Source organism: Balaenoptera musculus, chromosome 11, assembly GCF_009873245.2.
Source record: "Balaenoptera musculus isolate JJ_BM4_2016_0621 chromosome 11, mBalMus1.pri.v3, whole genome shotgun sequence".
NCBI classification, from domain to species: Eukaryota; Metazoa; Chordata; class Mammalia; order Artiodactyla; family Balaenopteridae; genus Balaenoptera; species Balaenoptera musculus.
In genome coordinates this window covers 70,869,059-70,887,280 of record NC_045795.1, presented here as the reverse complement: position 1 = coordinate 70,887,280, position 18,222 = coordinate 70,869,059, and the positions used below count along the sequence as shown (strand labels likewise).

Below are 18,222 nucleotides of genomic sequence, written 5' to 3'. Positions count from 1 at the left end.
TTGTGTACATGTTAATCTGTGGCCGCTTTCATGCTACAGTGACAAAATTGAAGCAAAGTTGAATATTGTTTACAAAGGCTATATAGTCCCCAAAGCCTAAGATATTTACTGGATAGCCTTTTACAGAAAAAGTTTGCTGATCCTTGTTTTCACTTTTATTTGTTTATTTATTTTTTAATAGATCTTTATTAGAGTATAATTGCTTCACAATACTATGTTAGTTTCTGTGGCACAGTAAAGTGAATCAGCCATATGCATACACGTGTCCCCATATCCCCTCCCTCTTGAGTTTCCCCCTAATCCTCCCTATCCCACCCCTCTAGGTTATCGCTAAGCACCAAGCTGATCTCCCTGTGCTATACTGCTGCTTCCCACCAGCCAACTATTTTACATTCAATAGTGTATGTATGTCGATGCTACTCTCACTTCCCATCATCTTCCCACTCCCAGCCCATGTCCTCAAGTCCGTTTTCTATCTCTACCTCTTTATTCCTGCCCTGCAACTAGGTTCATCAGTACCATTTAAAAAATTGTTTTAGATTCCATATGTATGCATTAACATACGGTATTCCTTTTTTCTCTTTCTGACTTACTGCACTCTGTATGACAGAATCTAGGTCCATCCACCTCACTACAAATAACTCAGTTTAGTTTCTTTTTATGGCTGAGTAATATTCCATTGTATATATGTGCCACATCTTCTTTATCCATTCATCTGTCAGTGGACATTTAGGTTGGTTCCATGTCCTGGCTATTGTAAACAGTGCTGCAATGAACATTGTGGTACATGTCTCTTTTTGAATTATGGCTTCTCAGGGTATATGCACAGTAGTAGGATTGCTGGGTCATATGGTAGTTCTATTTTTAGTTTTTTAAGGAACGTCCATACTGTTCTCCATAGTGGTTGTATCAATTTACATTCCCATCAACAGTGTAGGAGGGTTCCCTTTTCACCACACCCTCTCCAGCATTTATTGTTTCTAGATTTTTTGATAATGGCCATTCTGACTGGTGTGAGGTGATACCTCATTGTAGTTTTGATTTGCATTTCTCTAATGATTAGTGATGTTGAGCATCCTTTCATGTGTTTGTTGGCAATCTGTATATCTTCTTTGGAGAAATGTCTATTTAGGTCTTCTGCCCATTTTTGGATTGGGTTGATTGTTTTTTTGATCTGCATGAGCTGCTTGTATATTTTGGAGATTAGCCCTTTGTCAGTTGCTTCGTTGGCAAATATTTTCTCCCATTCTGAGGGTTGTCTTTTTGTCTTGCTTATGGTTTCCTTTGCTGTGAAAAAGATTTTAAGTTTCATTAGGTGCCATTTTTTTTGTTTTCATTTCCATTTCTCTAGGAGGTGGGTCAAAAAGGATCTTGCTGTGATTTATGTCAGAGTGTTCTGCCTATGTTTTCCTCTAAGAGTTTTATAGTGTCTGGCCTTACATCTAGGTCTGTAATCCATTTGGAGTTTATTTTTGTGTATGGTGTTAGGGAGTGTTCTAATTTCATTCTTTTACATGTAGCTGTCTACTTTTCCCAGCACCACTTATTGAAGAGGCTGTCTTTTCTCCATTGTATGTTCTTGCCTCCTTTGTTGTAAATTAGGTGCCCGTAGGTGCGTGGGCTTATCTCTGGGCATTCTATCCTGTACCATTGATCTATATTTCTGTTTTTGTGCCAGTACCATATTGTCTTGATTACTGTAGCTTTGTGGTATAGTTTGAAGTCAGGGAGTCTGATTCCTCCAACTCCATTTTTCTTTCTCAAGATTGCTTTGGCTATTCGGGGTCTTTTGTGTTTCCATATGAATTGTAAGATTTTTTGGTCTAATTCTGTGAAGAATGCTATTGGTAGTTAGATAGGGATTGCATTGAATGTGTAGATTGCTTTGGGTAGTATAGTCATTTTCACAATGTTGAAACAATCCAAGAACATGGTATATTTCTGCATCTGTTTATGTCATCTTTGATTTCTTTCATCAGTGTTTTATAGCTTTCTGAGTACAAGTCTTTCATCTCCTTAGGCAGGTTTATTCCTAGGTATTTTATTCTTTCTGTTGCAGTGGTAAATGGGAATGTTTCATTAATTTCTCTTTCTGATTTTTTGTTGTTGGTGTATAGGAATTCCTGAGATTTCTGTGCATTAATTTTGTATCTTGCAACCTTACCAAATTCATTGCTTAGTTCTAGTAGTTTTCTGGTGACATCTTTAGGATTTTCTGTGTATAATATCATGTCATCAACAGTGACAGTTTTACTTCTTCTTTTCCAATTTGTATGTCTTTTCTTTCTTTTTCTTCTCTGATTGCTATGGCTAGGACTTCCAAAACTATGTTGAATAAGAGTGGCGAGAGTGGACATCCTTGTCTTGTTCCTGATCTTAGTGGAAATGCTTTCAGTTTTTCACCATTGAGTATGATGCTTGCTGTGGGTTTGTCATATATGGCCTTTATTATGTTGAGGTGGGTTCCCTCCATGCCCATTTTCTGGAGAGTTTTTATCATAAGTGGGTGTTGAATTTTGTCAGAAGCCTTTTCTGCATCTATTGAGATGATCATATGGTTTTTATTCCTTAATTTGTTAAAGTGGTGTATTACATTGATTGATTTGCATATATTGAAGAATCCTTGCATCCCTGGGATAAATCCCACTTGATCATGGTGTATGATCACTTTAATCTGCTGTTGGATTCTGTTTGCTAGTATTTTGTTCAGGATTTTTGCATGTATGTTCATCAGTGATACTGGTCTATAATTTTCTTTTTTTGTAGTATCTTTTTCTGGTTTTGGTATCAGGGTGATGGTGGCTTCGTACAATGAATTTGGGAGTGTTTCTCCCTCTGCTATTTTTTGGAGGAGTTTGAGAAGGATCGGTGTTAGCTCTTCTCTATATGTTTGATAGAATTCGCCTGTAAAGCCATCTGGTCCTGGACTTTTGTTTTTTGGAAGATTTTTAATCACGGTTTCAATTTCATTACTTGTGATAGACCTGTTTATATTTTCTAATTCTTCGTGGTTCAGTCTTGGAAAATTGTACCTTTCTAAGAATTTGTCCATTTCTTTGTGGTTGTCCATTTTATTTGCATAGAGTTGTTTGTAGTAGTCTCTTATAATCCTTTGTATTTCTGCAGTGTCAGTTGTGATTTCTCCTTTTTCATTACTAATTTTATTGATTTGCATCCTCCCCCTGCTAAGTGTTTATCAATTTTGTTGATTTTCTCAAAGAACCAGCTTTTAGTTTTATTGATCTTGGTTATTGTTTTCCTCATTTCTGTTTCATTTATTTCTGCTCTGATCTTTATGATTTCTTTCCTTCTACTGACTTTGGGTTTTCTTTGTTGTTCTTTCTCTAGTTGTTTTAAGTGTAGGTTTAGATTGTTTATTTGAGATTTTTCTTGTTTCTTGAGGTGAGACTGAATTGCTATAAAATTCCCTCTTAGAACTGCTTTTGCTGCATCCCATAGGTTTTGGGTCATCATGTTTTCATTGTCATTTGTTTCTAAGTATTTTTTTATGTTTCTTCTTTGGTTTCTTCAGTGGTCTCTTGGTTATTTAGTAGTACTCTGTTGAGCATCCCTGTTTTTGTGTTTTTTACAGTTTTTTTCCTGTAATTGATTTCCAATCTCAGAGCGTTGTAGTTAGAAAAGATGCTTGGAGGCTTCCCTGGTGGTGCAGTGGTTAAGAATCTGCCTGCCAATGCAGGGAACATGGGTTCAAGCCCTGGTCTGTGAACATCACATGCCACGGAGCAACTATGCCCATGTGCCACAATTACTGAGCTTGCACTGTAGAGCCCACGAGCCGCAACTACTGAGCCTATGTGCCACAACTACTGAAGCCTGCGTGCATAGAGTCTGTGCTCTGCAACAAGAGAAGTCACCTCAATGAGGAGCCTGCGCACTGCAACAAAGAGTAGCCCCCACTCGCCACAACTAGAGAAAGCACACATGCAGCAACGGAGACCCAAAGCATCCAGAAATAAAATAAAAAATTTTAAAAAAATAAATGTAATTTAATAAGAAAAAAAAAACCTGCTTGATACGATTCAATTTTCTTAAATTTTCCAAGGCTTGATTTGTGACCCAAGATGTGATCTATCCTGGAGAATGTTCCATGTGCACTTGAGAAGGAAGTGTATTCTGCCACTTTGGGGTGGAATGTTCCATAAATATCAGTTAAATCTATCTGGTCTATTGTGTCATTTAAAGCTTGTGTTTCCTTATTTATTTTCTGTTTGGATGATCTGTCCATTGGTGTAAGTGGGGTGTTAAAGTCCCCTACTATTATTGTGCTACTGTCGATTTCTCCTTTTGTGGTTGTTAGCATTTGCCTTATGTATTGAGGTGCTCCTATGTTGGGTGCATAAACATTTATAATTGTTATATCTTCTTCTTGGATTGATCCTTTGATCATTTCGTAGTGTCTCTCCTTATCTCTTGTAACAGTCTTTATTTTAAAGTCTGTTTTATCTGATACGAGTATTGCTGCTCCAGCTTTCTTTTGATTTCCGTTTGCATGGAATATCTTTTTCCATCCCTTCACTTTCAGTCTGTATGTTTCCCTACATCTGAAATGGGACTCTTGTAGACAGCATATATATGGGTCTTGTTTTTGTATCCATTCAGCCAGTCTGTGTCTTTTGGTTGGGGCATTTAATCCATTTACATTCAAGGTTATTATCGATATGTATGTTCCTATTACTATTATCTTAATTGTTTTGGGTTTGTTTTTGTGGGTCTTTTTCTTCTCTTGTATTTCCTGCCTAGAGAAGTTTCTTTAGCATTTGTCGTAAAGCTGGTTTGATGGTGCTGAATTCTCTTAGCTTTTGCTTGTCTGAAAAGCTTTTGACTTCTCTGTTGAATCTGAAAGAGATCCTTGCTGGGTAGAGTAATCTTGGTTGTAGGTTCTTCTCTTTCATCACTTTAAGTATATCTTACCACTCCCTTCTGGCCTGCAGAGTTTCTGCTGAAAAATCAGCTGATAACCTTATGGGGGTTCCTTTATAAGTTATTTTTTGTTTTTCCCTTGCTGCTTTTAATATTTTTTCTTTGAATTAATTTTTTGTAGTTTGATTAATATGTGTCTTGGCGTGTTTCCCCTTGGGTTTATCCTGTATGGGACTCTCTATGCTTCCTGGACTTGGGTGACTGTTTCCTTTCCCATGTTAAGGAAGTTTTCAACTATAATCTCTTCAAATATTTTCTCAGACCCTTTCTTTTTCTTTTCTTCTTCTGGGACCCCTATAATTCGAATGTTGGTGCATTTAGTGTTGTCCCAGAGGTCTCTGAGATTGTCTTCAATTCTTTTCATTCTTTTTTCTTTATTCTGCTCCTCGGCAGTTATTTCCACCATTTTGTCTTCCAGCTCACTTATCTGTTCTTCTGCCTCAGTTATTCTGTTATTGATTCTTTCTAGTGTATTTTTCATTTCAGTTATTGTGTTGTTCATCTCTGTTTGTTTGTTCTTTAGTTCTTCTAGATCTTCTAATCATTTCTTGTATTTTCCCAATCTGTGCCTCCATTCTATTTCTGAGATTCTGGATCATCTTTACTATCATTACTCTGAATTCTTTTTCAGGTAGATCGCCTATTTCCTCTTCATTTATTTGGTCTTGTAGGTTTTTACCTTGCTCCTTCATTTGTAACATATTTTTTTGCCATCTCATTTTTTTTTTTTAATGAATGGGATTGTGTTCTTGTCTTACTGGTTGGTTGGCCTGAGGCTTCCAACACTGGAGTTTGTAGGCTGTTGGGTAGAGCTGGGTCTTGGTGCTGATATGCGGAACTCCATGAGACCTCACTCCGGTGAATATTCCCTGGGGTCTGAGGTTCTCTGTTAGTCCAGTGGTTCAGACTCGGAACTCCCACTACAGGAGCTTCAGCCTGACCCCCAGCTCATGAACCAAGATCCCACAAGCTGTGTGGGGTGGCAAAAAAAAAAAGAAAAGAGAGAGAAAAATAACAAAGTAAAAAATAAAATTAGACTAGGAAACTAACAGATATCTTAGAAAGAATATAAAAATAAAAATATAGATGAATCAAAAACTGGAATGTACATCAGTACCACAATAGTGAAAAAGAGGAGGAGGGAAGAGGGAAAAGAAAGTGGGGGGGAAGGCCTTGGCTGTGGAGGGTGGGGCCTAAGCAAGGGTGAGGTTTGGGTGGTGGGTGGGGCCTATGCCTAGTACCCACAGCGCTGGAAAAGGCCCTGTGGGCTGTGGGAGTGGGGCTTAGGCTCAAGGAACAGAAGGGACCCAGGCGTGCCCCCCAGCCCTGGTCTCAGAGGGCAGGGGACCTCACCTGGGAGCCCAGCAGGCTTCCTGGGCTAGAGTTGGCAGGGCAAACGCCCTCCTCTCCTCTCCTGCTCCTCTGGTCTGGGAGGTCCCCTCCCACCTGCCTTTCCTGGTCTCCAGGGCCTCCTTCCTGTGCCCCCAGGGACCCACACAGCCTGGAGGGGTCTTCGGAGGGCTGGGGACCGGCCTGGGAGCTCAGCAGGCTCCCTGGGCCTGAGTGGGCAGGGCAAACGCGCTCTGCTCCTCTCCAGCTCCTCCTGGATGGCTCCTCCCAGATGGCTCCTCCTGCCTGCCTCTCCTGATCTCCCAGGCCTCAGAGGCGCCAATCCTGTCTGGCCTCCACTTCTCCCCCCTCAGTCCCCCTATGTCCTACCGGTTCACTTTGGGGTTCCTCCCATCTCCTTGGGCATCAGAGTACCCCACCAGCAGCTGGCAGGCACCCTAGGTGTGGGGAGACGCTAACTCCGTGTCTTCCCACACTGCCGTGATCCTTGTTTTTAGACTTTAGAAAGCTTTTCTCAGCAGCATAAATGAGAACAAGCCATCAGCCTGCTGTGAACTGTGTAGATTTTTAAAAAGTATCTATTGAATATAAATTAAATTAGGAAAGAGAAACACAGCTCATTTCTTTTGGACTCAACCTTTTAGATTTTCAATTTACTTTCAAGAATGACTTTATAGGAATGACAACTCTAGGTTGTTATTGTGTTTTTACTGGGTAATAATGCCCTGTTATATTTGTCAGTCCAATTTCATTTTATTTCTTTCTACTTTGACTGGGTACCATTTCATTGACAATAAATTGATATTCATTTTATGAGATTGAATTCTTCACTGTAGAAGAATTCTTGTTCTCAGGCCTACATGACCAGGCTGTGCCCTCTGGGTCACCAGACCTATTTGGGAGGCCAAATGATGTGAAATTTACTTGGTAAATAGTAAATTGGAGCCAAGCTTCTTAGATAATCATGTGATCCTTACAGCTGTATATGGTCTACTTGACAAAAGGGTGCCTTATTATTAATTGCCCATGGATTGAACATTGAGTTCTGAGACAGATGAAGAACAGGCCTTGCCTTTTCCATTTGAATTTCCTGTGGATGCCAGTCCTACCAAGTGCATCTAGAAGAGGGCAAGGGGGCATCAGAGAGGGCTGGCTCTCTCTGCACTCTATCCCTGGGGTCTTCTCTAACAGGCCCCCGTCATCTACTCTCTTTAGCTTAGGCTGTCAGTCATTGGGTTCTGTTCATACTTAGGGCAGTGCTCCATTGATATTTGGGCGGAGGAGGTTCTTCAGGGCTGGAGTAAGGGAGAACAGTTGAAACGAGTCAGCCCTTTGAAACCTCCCCCAAAGTGAAATATCTATTAGAAAAACAAACCCTTCTCTTGCTGATTGTGACCATCTTCTGCTGTGTAATCTGTTCTCTAGGTTTTCCTGGCTCATGTGGGGAAATCAGCAATGAGGGGAGTAGATATACACTTTAGAAGAGGGTTATTTGGGTCAGGGGGATCAGGCTGACATTTATAAGTTACCCACTGTGGGCGAGGGACTGTTTTAAGAGCGTTAGGCTTATGAAATCATTTAATACCCCCATCCCCCAGTGAGATAACTTGCCCAGGGTCACATGCTTAGTAAGGGACGCCTCTGTGATGAGAATGTAGCCAATCTGGCAGCGAAGTCCTTGGTCTTGGGCATCTTACTGTCTTGTTTCTTCATCTGATTTGTCTCAAATGATTCTCATCAGACTGAATGAGGAATAGCCTTATTGAATCATCTCCTCCAAGGAGAGTTTTGCTGGTGGGACCCAATACTATACGGTGAAAAGCTAGGACTTTCTTTGTCTCTGGGAAGATCCATTTCTCAGGTTTTCAAATCTGAACACTCCCTGCCCTTTAACACCTTCTTTCTTTAGCTATATTATCAGGTTCTGGGCATATCCAACTGTCCTGGTAAATGATAAATGATGTCACTTTAAGGTGTGTTGGCATCATGTGCTTTAACTGAAGGTGGCCTTGTCTCTGGAGCCTTGTGCAGCCCCAGACACCACAGAGGAGGTGGGAACAGAAGAGAGGGAGATGGGAGGGTACTTACCTCCAGGGAATGAAGGGAGAAAGGACTATAGGTAGGGAGGGGACGGGGAATCTATTGAGGAGGGAAGTCAAGAAGGAAAGCATGGGGAGATAGTGGGCATCCTGCTGAAGGGTTTTGGCAAGGACCTAGGCAGTCGTCAAAGCTAGTGGCCAAACTGGTCGGCTGCTCTTGAGGGGATGCTGCAAAATACAAAGTCCAAGAGATCTGGCTCGTTCTGGAACTAAGTCCTAAGACCTTGACCCTACTTGTTGCTCTTTGTTGGGGGGTGGGGAGAGCTAGATTCAAACAGCCACAGCTGGCCAGATACTTTCTCTTTCAGGAAGGAATATCATGCTCATGATATTCAGCACATTTGTGCATGCTGTAAAAATATCTTTAGAATATTTATGATAGCTTTCTAAAATTTATAGCTATGCTGAAGTACTGAATGGTATTTACAAGCTTTAAAAAAAATGGGATCATCTCAGTGGTTAAAAGTAAAAGCTTTTATTATGGGAAATTCTGCATGCAATACTCATTGTCAGCTTCCATTGTGTGTGTGTGGCCCATCTACTTGTGCAGTCACTTCAGGATCCCAACTCCCTTACCCATGCTTGTCGTTACCTTCCTGCAACACTTTCATTAGGATAACCTTCCAAGAATGTAACTTATCTTATTATTAAGGAAATCACAAGTGGAAACTAAATGTATGACAAAAAAGGGTTTAGTAATGCATTCCAAAGTCCATTGCCTGAGGTATTTGGAATACCTGCTATTCTGGTGTGGGAAGCAAGACACTAAGTATGTGTTCACAATATTGCACAAGACATGATTACATTCATATTGTAAACTAAGTGTGAGAGAGAGGGAACATACTGTAGTCTGCTCTAAGCATTTCACCTGTACTAATTCATCAACTCTTCACAATAACTCTATGAGTTACCCACAATTATTTCCATTTTATATGTGAGGTACAGAGAGGTTAAGAAATTTGCCTGTGGTCACACAGCTATAAAGTAGTGGACTTCTGATGGAAACCCAGGCAGTCTGGCTCCAGAGTTTATGCTACTAGCCCCTGCACTGCAGCTGCTCCTGGAAGATTCATATAACTCAGAAATTATCTTCCACAGTGGTTGTACCATTTTACACTCTGAGTTAAACCTACATCTAGTTATTTATCCAAGAGAAATGAAAACATGTCCACAGGGGAAAAGAAGAACTGGTACAAGAATGTTCATTGCAAGCTTATTCTTAACAGTAAAAAATTGGAAACAGCCTAAATATCCACTTAACAAGCGAATAGCTAATCAAGCTGTGGTATGTTCATAGCAATGGGATACTATTCAGCAGTAGGGTGGAGCTTACATACAACAATATGAGTGATACCAAAACCTTACCTTGAGTCAAAGAAGTCAGATACAAAAGAGCATATACCGCATGATTCTTTGAAGTTCAAGAATAGACAAAACAAATACATGTAGATAAAAGTTAGAACAGAGATTACTTTAGGGCAGGGGGAAGGGACGTGAGGCTGGGTGATGGGTAGGCTCTATATTTTGATTAGTCAAAAATCATTGACTTATGCACTTAGTATCTGTGCCTTTCCTTGTCTGTATTTATACCTCACTTAAACACATATAAATACATACAGTAAACTGTGAAAGCTCCCCCTTCTCCAGTCCAGTTACCTTTCTCAGCGATAACCATTGTTTACAGACCGGTGTGGAGTTTCCAGGAGTATATATACTTGCCATTTCCATTTGTGTGCCCATACACATCCCAGTAGGCTTTTATATTTTAACATAAATACGGTCAGACTATATGTATTATTCTGCTACCTGCTTTCTTTTTTGATTAACAATACGTCTTGAACGTTTTTCCATGTCCATACTTCAGTTTTGCCTTAATGTCCTTAGCTAGCTTAGGATTCTGTAGTATGAATGTACTTGATTTCTTCAGCCAGTTTCCTTCTGATGGACGATTAGGCATTTTTCAAATTTTTACTTTTACCGTGCTACTATGAAAATTGTTGTACACATATATTTGTGCACATGTGCAAGCATTTTTGTAGGCTACTTTCCTAGAAGTGGGTTTGCCTGGGCAAAAGGTATGTAAGCTGTGGTGGATACTTACAAATTGGTTTCCAAAAATGCTTTTGTCAATGACACTCCTGACCACATGTGAGAGAGCTGGATTCCTGCATTCTCTCCAACAATGGATGTTATCAATCTTTAAAGCTTTTGAGAGCAGATGGGTAAAAAATGACATCTTGTTTCTGCGGAGATTTTAAAAGGGAAGTTTTGATCTTCTAGTTTATATGCAAATGTACACTTGCCCATAGAGAAACATATGCATCTCCTGTCCTATGCTCCAGGCTATGTAATTCTAGAGAACAGTTCTCTTTCCTTTGGGAAGAAAGAAAAAGAAAGAAGAGAGGTACTAAGCCCTCAAACACAGTATGGTAAGTGGGAGAAAGTATGGTATTAAAGGCAGGAGAACTAAAAATCATAAAGGTTTAATTAAATGAAAGAGATCTCAAACCTGGTGAAAGTAGTATTTATTCTGAGTTTCAGAGAAGGTGTAGGATTTTTGAAAGTATTTGATATGGTTTCTAAGTTCAAACAATATTATAGTATCTATTAGATATTAACAGAGAGATGACAGTGACATAGGTGCAAGCATTCATTCATTCAAATAAATATTTTAGAGGGCCTGATGCTCTCTCAACAGCAAGTTAGAGAATACTTTCTAATTTTAATTTGATGGACTATTTTAGTGAAAATAGCAAAATTCTGCTCATTTATTCCTTTTTTAAAATTTATTTTATTTGAGGTATAATGTACAATGTTATGTTAATTTCTGCCATATATCAGAGTTCCTCAGTTATACATATATATACATTCTTTTTTTGTATTCTTTTCCATTAGACTTCATTACAGGATACTGAATATTGTTCCCTGTGCTATACAGAAGGGCCTTGTTGTTTATCCATTCTCTATATAATAGTTTGCATCTGCTAATCCCAAACTCCAAATCTATTCCTCTCCACCCTCCCTCCCCCTTGGCAACCACAAGTCTGTCCTCTATGTTTATGAGTCTGTTTCTATTTCATAGATAAGTTCATTTGTGTCATATTTTAGATTCCACTTCTAAGTGATATCATATGGTATTTGTCTTTCTCTTTCTGACTTCACTTAGTATGATAATCTCTAGGTCCACCCATGTTGCTACAAATGGCATAATTTCATTCCTGTTTATGGCTGAGTAGTATTCCATTACACACACACACACACACACACACACACACACACACACACACACACATCTTCTTTATCCATTCATCTGTCAGTGGACATTTTGGTGGCTTCCATATCTTGGCTATTGTAAATAGTGCTGTAGTGAACATTGGGGTGCATGTATCTTTTGGAATTATAGTTTTCTCCAGATATATGCCCAGGAGTGGGATTGTAGGGTCATATGGCAACTCTATTTTTAGTTTTTTGAGGAACCTCCGTATTGTTGTCCATAGTGGCTGCACCAATTTGCATTCCCACCATCAGTGTAGGAGGGTTCCCTTTTCTCCACACCCTCTCCAGCATTTGTTATTTGTAGACTTTTTAATGATGACCATTCTGACTGGTGTGAGATGGTACCTCATTGTAGTTTTGATTTGCATTTCTCTAATAATTAGTGATGTTGAGCATCTTCTCATGTGCCTGTTAGCCATCTGTATGTCTTCTTTGGAGAAACATCAGGCATTCATTCTTAATTTGGTAGCCATTGTTGATCTTGATACCTGTTGGAATTTTTAAATTTAGTCCAAATTCGTTAATGATGGCTGAATTTTGAAAAGTGACATGACTTGCTTTATGAAACTGGTCAATTTAAGGCAAACATTGAAAACTGACCCTATCACTGTGCTCTCCAACTAACCTCTATCCACCCCCCGATCCCGTAACTGCTTTTTAAAAGAAAAACTGTGTCTTGGATATATTTTTAATGGTGTTTCCTTTCAGAAAAAGTTCACTCCAAAAAAACCTTCTTTTTCCAAACATGGAGTAGGTCAGTCTCTGGCATAACCTTGGAATGCCTGAGTTGCCTAGGGGGTGAGAGTTTGGGAAGTGGGTGTCAATGACACCTTCCCCTGAGGCAGTATTGCCAGAGGGCTTTGCAGTCTGTACCCCCAGGAGCTCTGCCTTCTTAAATTAGAGACAATTGAGATGTGTACTGAGTTTAGCACTATTTATGCAGTGTGAATTTACTCTTGCTGGTGGTAAGAGGACTGTTAAGTCACTTACAGATTCTATTCTTGGAAATGTCAAATTTAGTAGTAGCAAAAATCACTATGGTCATTCCTTCTAGTGAGCGTCTGTGGGTGCATTTACTCTTCTGCAAGGGATCTCAAATTTTTAAATTTCATGACTTCTCTATCTGCCTCCCTGTCTCTCCTCCTACTCTGTAAATTGCTGTTTCTGACCTGTGCTTCAGGCAGACTTATGGCTTCCCTGAGGGGCACCTGAGAGAGATTGTCTAGTAGATGAGGTGCAGATCACCTGTTCCTAGGTCCCCCTACTCCTTACCTCTATCCTACCTCTGGCAGAGCAATTTTTCCTTCCCTTTTTAACTTTCAAGTAGGCTTTTACTAGAAGAATCACTTCCAATGATAGAAATACATTTGAAAACCATAGCAGTCCTGCAAAGGAGTTTGAACACTGTGTATGTATCTCTTGATGTTCACGTGTACAGAGACAAGATGGTCATTCTTATCACCTTTCTCTGCACTGATCTAATTGGCCCAAATACTAAGCAGTGCCATTCAAAACCCAGCTTTTCTTTTCTAATCACTGGTGTCCCAAGTAAGACAGTATTTGAAGGAATGGTTGGAGAATGCTGATGATCAGCCTCCATCACAGAGTCTGAACTTCAGCTTCTCGTTTTTCTTAGCTGCTCATTCTTAATTCAGGAAAGCTTTCAGGGATGCATGGATTTTGAATTTGTTTTTTTCTTTTTGGATTGAAAAAACACGCAGTATCCCAGGAGGTAAGGTCTAATATGTTCAAACTGCTCCAAGAACTATGTGGGAGTTTTTTAACAGTGCAAATGATGTTTGTAATAATAATCAATTTTATTTATCACTGGTACTTGCAGGGGAAATATTTAGCAATTAGCTCTGTGTGAGTGTGTATTTCAAAGTAATAAAAAATATTTCTTTATAAAGATGTTCTCTAATTAAACAGCCTCACTAATATTGCTGACCTCTCCATCACATTCTGTTACTGAGCACTGATCTTATTTCCTTAGCAACTAGAAAATGTGCTTGCCCTGGGTTAGCATGAGCTTTGGAACTACTATATTCTTATTCAGTTAGGAAGCAAGAGGTCATTCTTAACATCTTTATAGTAACCAAAAGACAATCTCCTAAAAGTAGATTAGTGAGTAGACTTAGTTCATAGTTTCATATGTATGCATTACTGTATCCTGTAAAAATGAGAAATATCAGGCAGTGATTATCCAATCCAAATAATGACTAAGAAGATGGTTATTCGATCTCACCTTTTACCCCCTTAATAAGTGCCACCAGGAATATTAAAATCACTGCTTCAGTTGGTTCTGTAAATATTTATAAGGAGCCAAAGTGTTCTGAATATTTTTATTAGCAGGATTTCTAATAGATTTTTTGGCTGAATAAACAATTCTCTTGAACTTCATTTTCTTGGAGTGGGAGGGAGTAGGGGAGTATATAATTTTATGAGGACTAGAAATAAGGGTTTCTCGTTGAGCGTGACTTCCACCTGGTTATGAATGGTTTCCTGTGGACATGTTTGATGTTTATCATCTAGTTTTCATCTCATTCATAACTTTGCAAGAGCAGTGATTCTCAATACGCTTCTTTCGGGAGTCAGGGCTCAGTAACAGCCGCTGACTCAGCAATGCTGGGGAGAGGGCACAGAGGGATTAGCAAGGACCCCAAGTGATTCTGCTCTGTGGCTCTCCTCTTTTGGAATCACTGCTTCTGAGCTCTCTGTACTGCCCTCCTGCCTCCTCATGAGTTGGATTAGATTTATAGCAGCTGCTGTCGACATGGTTGCCTAAATCTGTGGAATGTTTTGCTAAACACTACTGGTGAAATAGTCCACATTAAGTCTGTAACTCCCTCCAACACACACACGTTTTTTTAACCTGTCCTCTGTCTTTAGTCTTTTACTCACTTGATCACTTTATGATTTTGCACTTTGACATCCTATAGATTCATTAAGATCTTTTATTCCAAGCACCCGGGCTTTATTTAACATGGTGATTAGCCAAAGTGTTATTCTGTTTGAGCTAAGTGGTGACAGTGTATTTGATTGGAGCCTTATAATTATTATTTTAAAATCAAAGTAATAGATTATGACCTCGAAATAGGAATGTGATCCAAAAGAATAATAGTAATTAGAAAAGCAACCACTTAGAAGAAAGTAAATGCCCCATCACAGACCACAGGGGCCTCTGTGCCCTGAGTCCCACCTACATTTGCAGCCCCATTTCCTACCTCACTTCTCCCCCAACCCCGCACCTTCCTGCCCACGCTCCCACCCCACCCCACCCCCACCTTGCCTGGACTAACCTCACTGCAGCCTTCCAGTTTGTAGAAGTAACTGTGTTCTTTCCTGCCTTGGGAATTGCACCTGCTGTTCTCCCTACCTGAGGAACTCCTCCACTAGTGTCTCCTTGGCTGGATCCTTCGAGTCTCACCCATAGTCTCGTCTCCTTAGGGAGGCTTCCCTGGCCGCAGTGACTGCAGTCATTCCCACACCCCACTGCCTGTCCACACATAATGCACGTCATCATCTCTCACAGCATCCTATTTATTTCCTTCAACATTAGGAATCCTAAGTTGTGTCTCCTTGGTACTTGTCTGTCTCCCCCACTGGACTCCAAGCTCCGTGAGGAAGATGAAGACTTTACCTTTCTCATTCACCACTGCAGCCTCATTGCCATTCTGGCACCTGGCATTGAGTGAGTGCTCAAGACGTACTTGTGGTTGAATGAATGGAATGTTCTGAGGTCCTAAATTTTTCTGAACCCATAGCAAAATATTCTATACTTAGTACTTCTATTATGATAACACATTATCTTCCAGTGGTTGAATTTAACCAAACTGTGCTGACTTTTCTCAGGCATATGAAGGATCAGAATAAGAAGGTGGCCAACCTCAAGCACAATCAACAGTTGGAAAAAAAGAAGAATGCCCAGTTACTGGAAGAAGTCCGCAGGCGAGAGGATAGCATGGCTGACAACTCGCAGCATTTGCAGGTGAGCCCAGCCTTCTCCTCTTAACCCTTAAATAATTGGAGATTGACTCCCTCCAACATGTACTCCTTGCTGTGGGAAAATATGCATGGAAGTGGTGGACTTGCCTTTGCTCTGAGTCTAGCACTAACAGGGTACTCCCAGGGAGCCCAATAGGTCTTTCCGAGTTCAAAGCATCATTTTCAAAATAGTGCCCAAGGAAGGCCGGCTACGGTGGAGACTACTAATGCTACACACAGTGTCTTGGTTCCTGTACCTCACCTTAAAAGGCAAGGGCTGCAGTTATAGATTTGGCAAGAAGCTTCAAACAGAAATGTCTTCCTTTTAGAATTATATTGAACTTGTTTTGGTGTCAGAAGGGAAATGTATGAGTATTATCACAGAAAGTATTTGGAAGAGGATGCATTAAACTGACTTCAGACAGTTTACAGAACTGGTTTTGTTTTGTTCAAAACTCCAAGGCTGTGATCATTATTCTGTCTTTTCTGTGGAATATAGTTATCTCTGAATGGATGGCCTATCTCGGAAACCAACCGGCTGATGGAAAACACCAATTTTTCCTCATTAACCATCCCTGTTTTTGGCAAAAGAGCTCTCCCCATGTGTTCAATAAAACATTCAAGCTAAAACAGGGCATTTGCTTTGAAGTCCCTTTATTTATTCCAGTGTGCCTTTAAACAGAGCAGTTCAAGTTCGAGTTGGCCAGAGTTCATGTTAAATTCTGCTTATTAATTAGTGTCTTTCTCTAGTTATATATTAGGTTTCCTCCTTGGAGATAGAAGAAGTTAGATAATTTCAATATGTACTCATAATTCATTTTTTTAATTGACCAAAAGAGAAATAAATAATTATTCCAGAGTAGGAAATCTAAGGAAATGTCTTGCACAGAACATGGCACAAGGTGGTTACTTAGTATTAGTTTCTTTTTTCTCTGTGTCCTGGAGGTGCCTTAATGGTGTCAGTGAAGCCCCTTTACATCGATGCCTGATTTGGATAGCATGATAGTAGCATCAGGTCCTTTTTTCACTCCTGGGATCGTCTTAAGATGGGCTCGTAGTTTATTTGAATCCATGGCTTCCTCAATGTTTTTGACGCCCAGGGTTTTGGGTGTTAATTCTCCCGTGAATCTTATGAGATGTTATATTAGAGCCTACAAACTGAGATAATAATAACTAAAATTTGCAGAATTTTATTGCCTTGTCAGACATGTATTCTTATTTATTCCTCAATAGTAATGTTGGCAACTTTATATAAGGTAATACTAGAGTCTCAGAAAAGTTATGAAGTGGCATCCTAGTAAGGGGTGGACATAGATCTGACTTCAGGTCTTCCTGCCTTCAAGAAACTAATGTAGAGGAACAATAACAGTAGTGGATACCATTTATTGAATTTTCAGTATGCTGTGTACTGTGCTCTGTACTTTATAGCACCTATTAAATTCTTATGTCAACTGGGTTAGTTGGGAGTCTTATTTCCAAGTGACAAGAACACAACAACCTGAACTAAGCAAAAAAAAGAAAAAAAAAAAGTGGGGGGGAATCTGTTGGCTCAATAAACTGAAAAGGCCAGGAGAGGAATTCAGGTCTGACTACATGCAGATATTCAAGCAGTGGCATCAGGAATCTGTCTTCATTCTACTCACAGGCATGCTTTGCTCTTTGTTGCCTTGAGTCTCAGGAAGGCTGTCCACAGTGATGCCAACTATGGCCACCAGCAGCCAGCCTACATTCTATAAGTGCAGCCACCACAGGGGGAGGAGAAAGGTTCTTTCTGAGTAGTTCTAGCAAAAATTCAAAGGCCGATAGAATAAATAAATTGGGCAGGCCAGGATCAAGTTATATGATTACCTGGAACCTAGGGGGAAAGGGTTAACCCAAATCTGCTGGGCTGAGATTGAGGACAGGTGATCTCCCACAAGAAAGAGAGGAGTTCTGTTCAGAACAGGTGCTAGGCAGGTAAAATCACAGAGATACACTATAACCATAATAAGGGGTATATTCACTACCATTTGTTACATGAGAAGAAGAAGGCCGTTAGAGGTTAAGTAACTTGCCCAAAATTATTTAGCTAATAAGTGGCAAAGTCAGGACTCAAATCCAGATCTGACTGTCTTCAAATAGTGAGAGTTCTGGAGAATTAAGAGAGGAAGGTAAGAAAACTGTGGAGTGGCAGAGAGACTTCATGGGACAGATGGGATTGGAGGTGAATAAGTTTGACATGGAAGGAACAGAGCAGTAGGGAAGGCTCACCGGCCAGGAGAACTATCAGAGAAAGTACAGAGGCTGCAGAGAGCAAGGTACAGTCAGAGCACAAAACATAGTAGACCAGTTGGTCATGGTGGCAGTGAAGTTAAGTGTTGTTGTTATCTTTCTTAGCTGACTCTGGAGCTAGAATGCCTGGGATTCAAGCTTTAAAATTTACTAGCTGAGTGTCCTTGAGCAGGTTACTTAACTTCCCTAAGCCTCAACTTCCTCATCTGTAAAATGAGAATAATAATTGCATCTACTCCAGAGTTATTGTGAGGATTAAAGAGTTAATGCATATAAAGAATTTAGAACTGTACTTGGCATA

The 18,222-nt window shown here is 40.0% G+C and overlaps 1 protein-coding gene across 4 annotated transcripts in view; it reads left to right on the top strand.

Moving 5' to 3' along the window:
* Window positions 1–18,222, top strand: part of ERC2 (ELKS/RAB6-interacting/CAST family member 2) — a 962,898-nt gene that overhangs the window by 492,700 nt on the left and 451,976 nt on the right. For all 4 annotated transcript variants that reach the window (XM_036870128.1, XM_036870127.1, XM_036870130.1 and 1 more), the window contains one exon: window positions 15,519–15,654. In XM_036870128.1, the coding sequence (XP_036726023.1) occupies window positions 15,519–15,654 (136 nt within the window). The remainder of the gene's footprint in view (window positions 1–15,518; window positions 15,655–18,222) is intronic.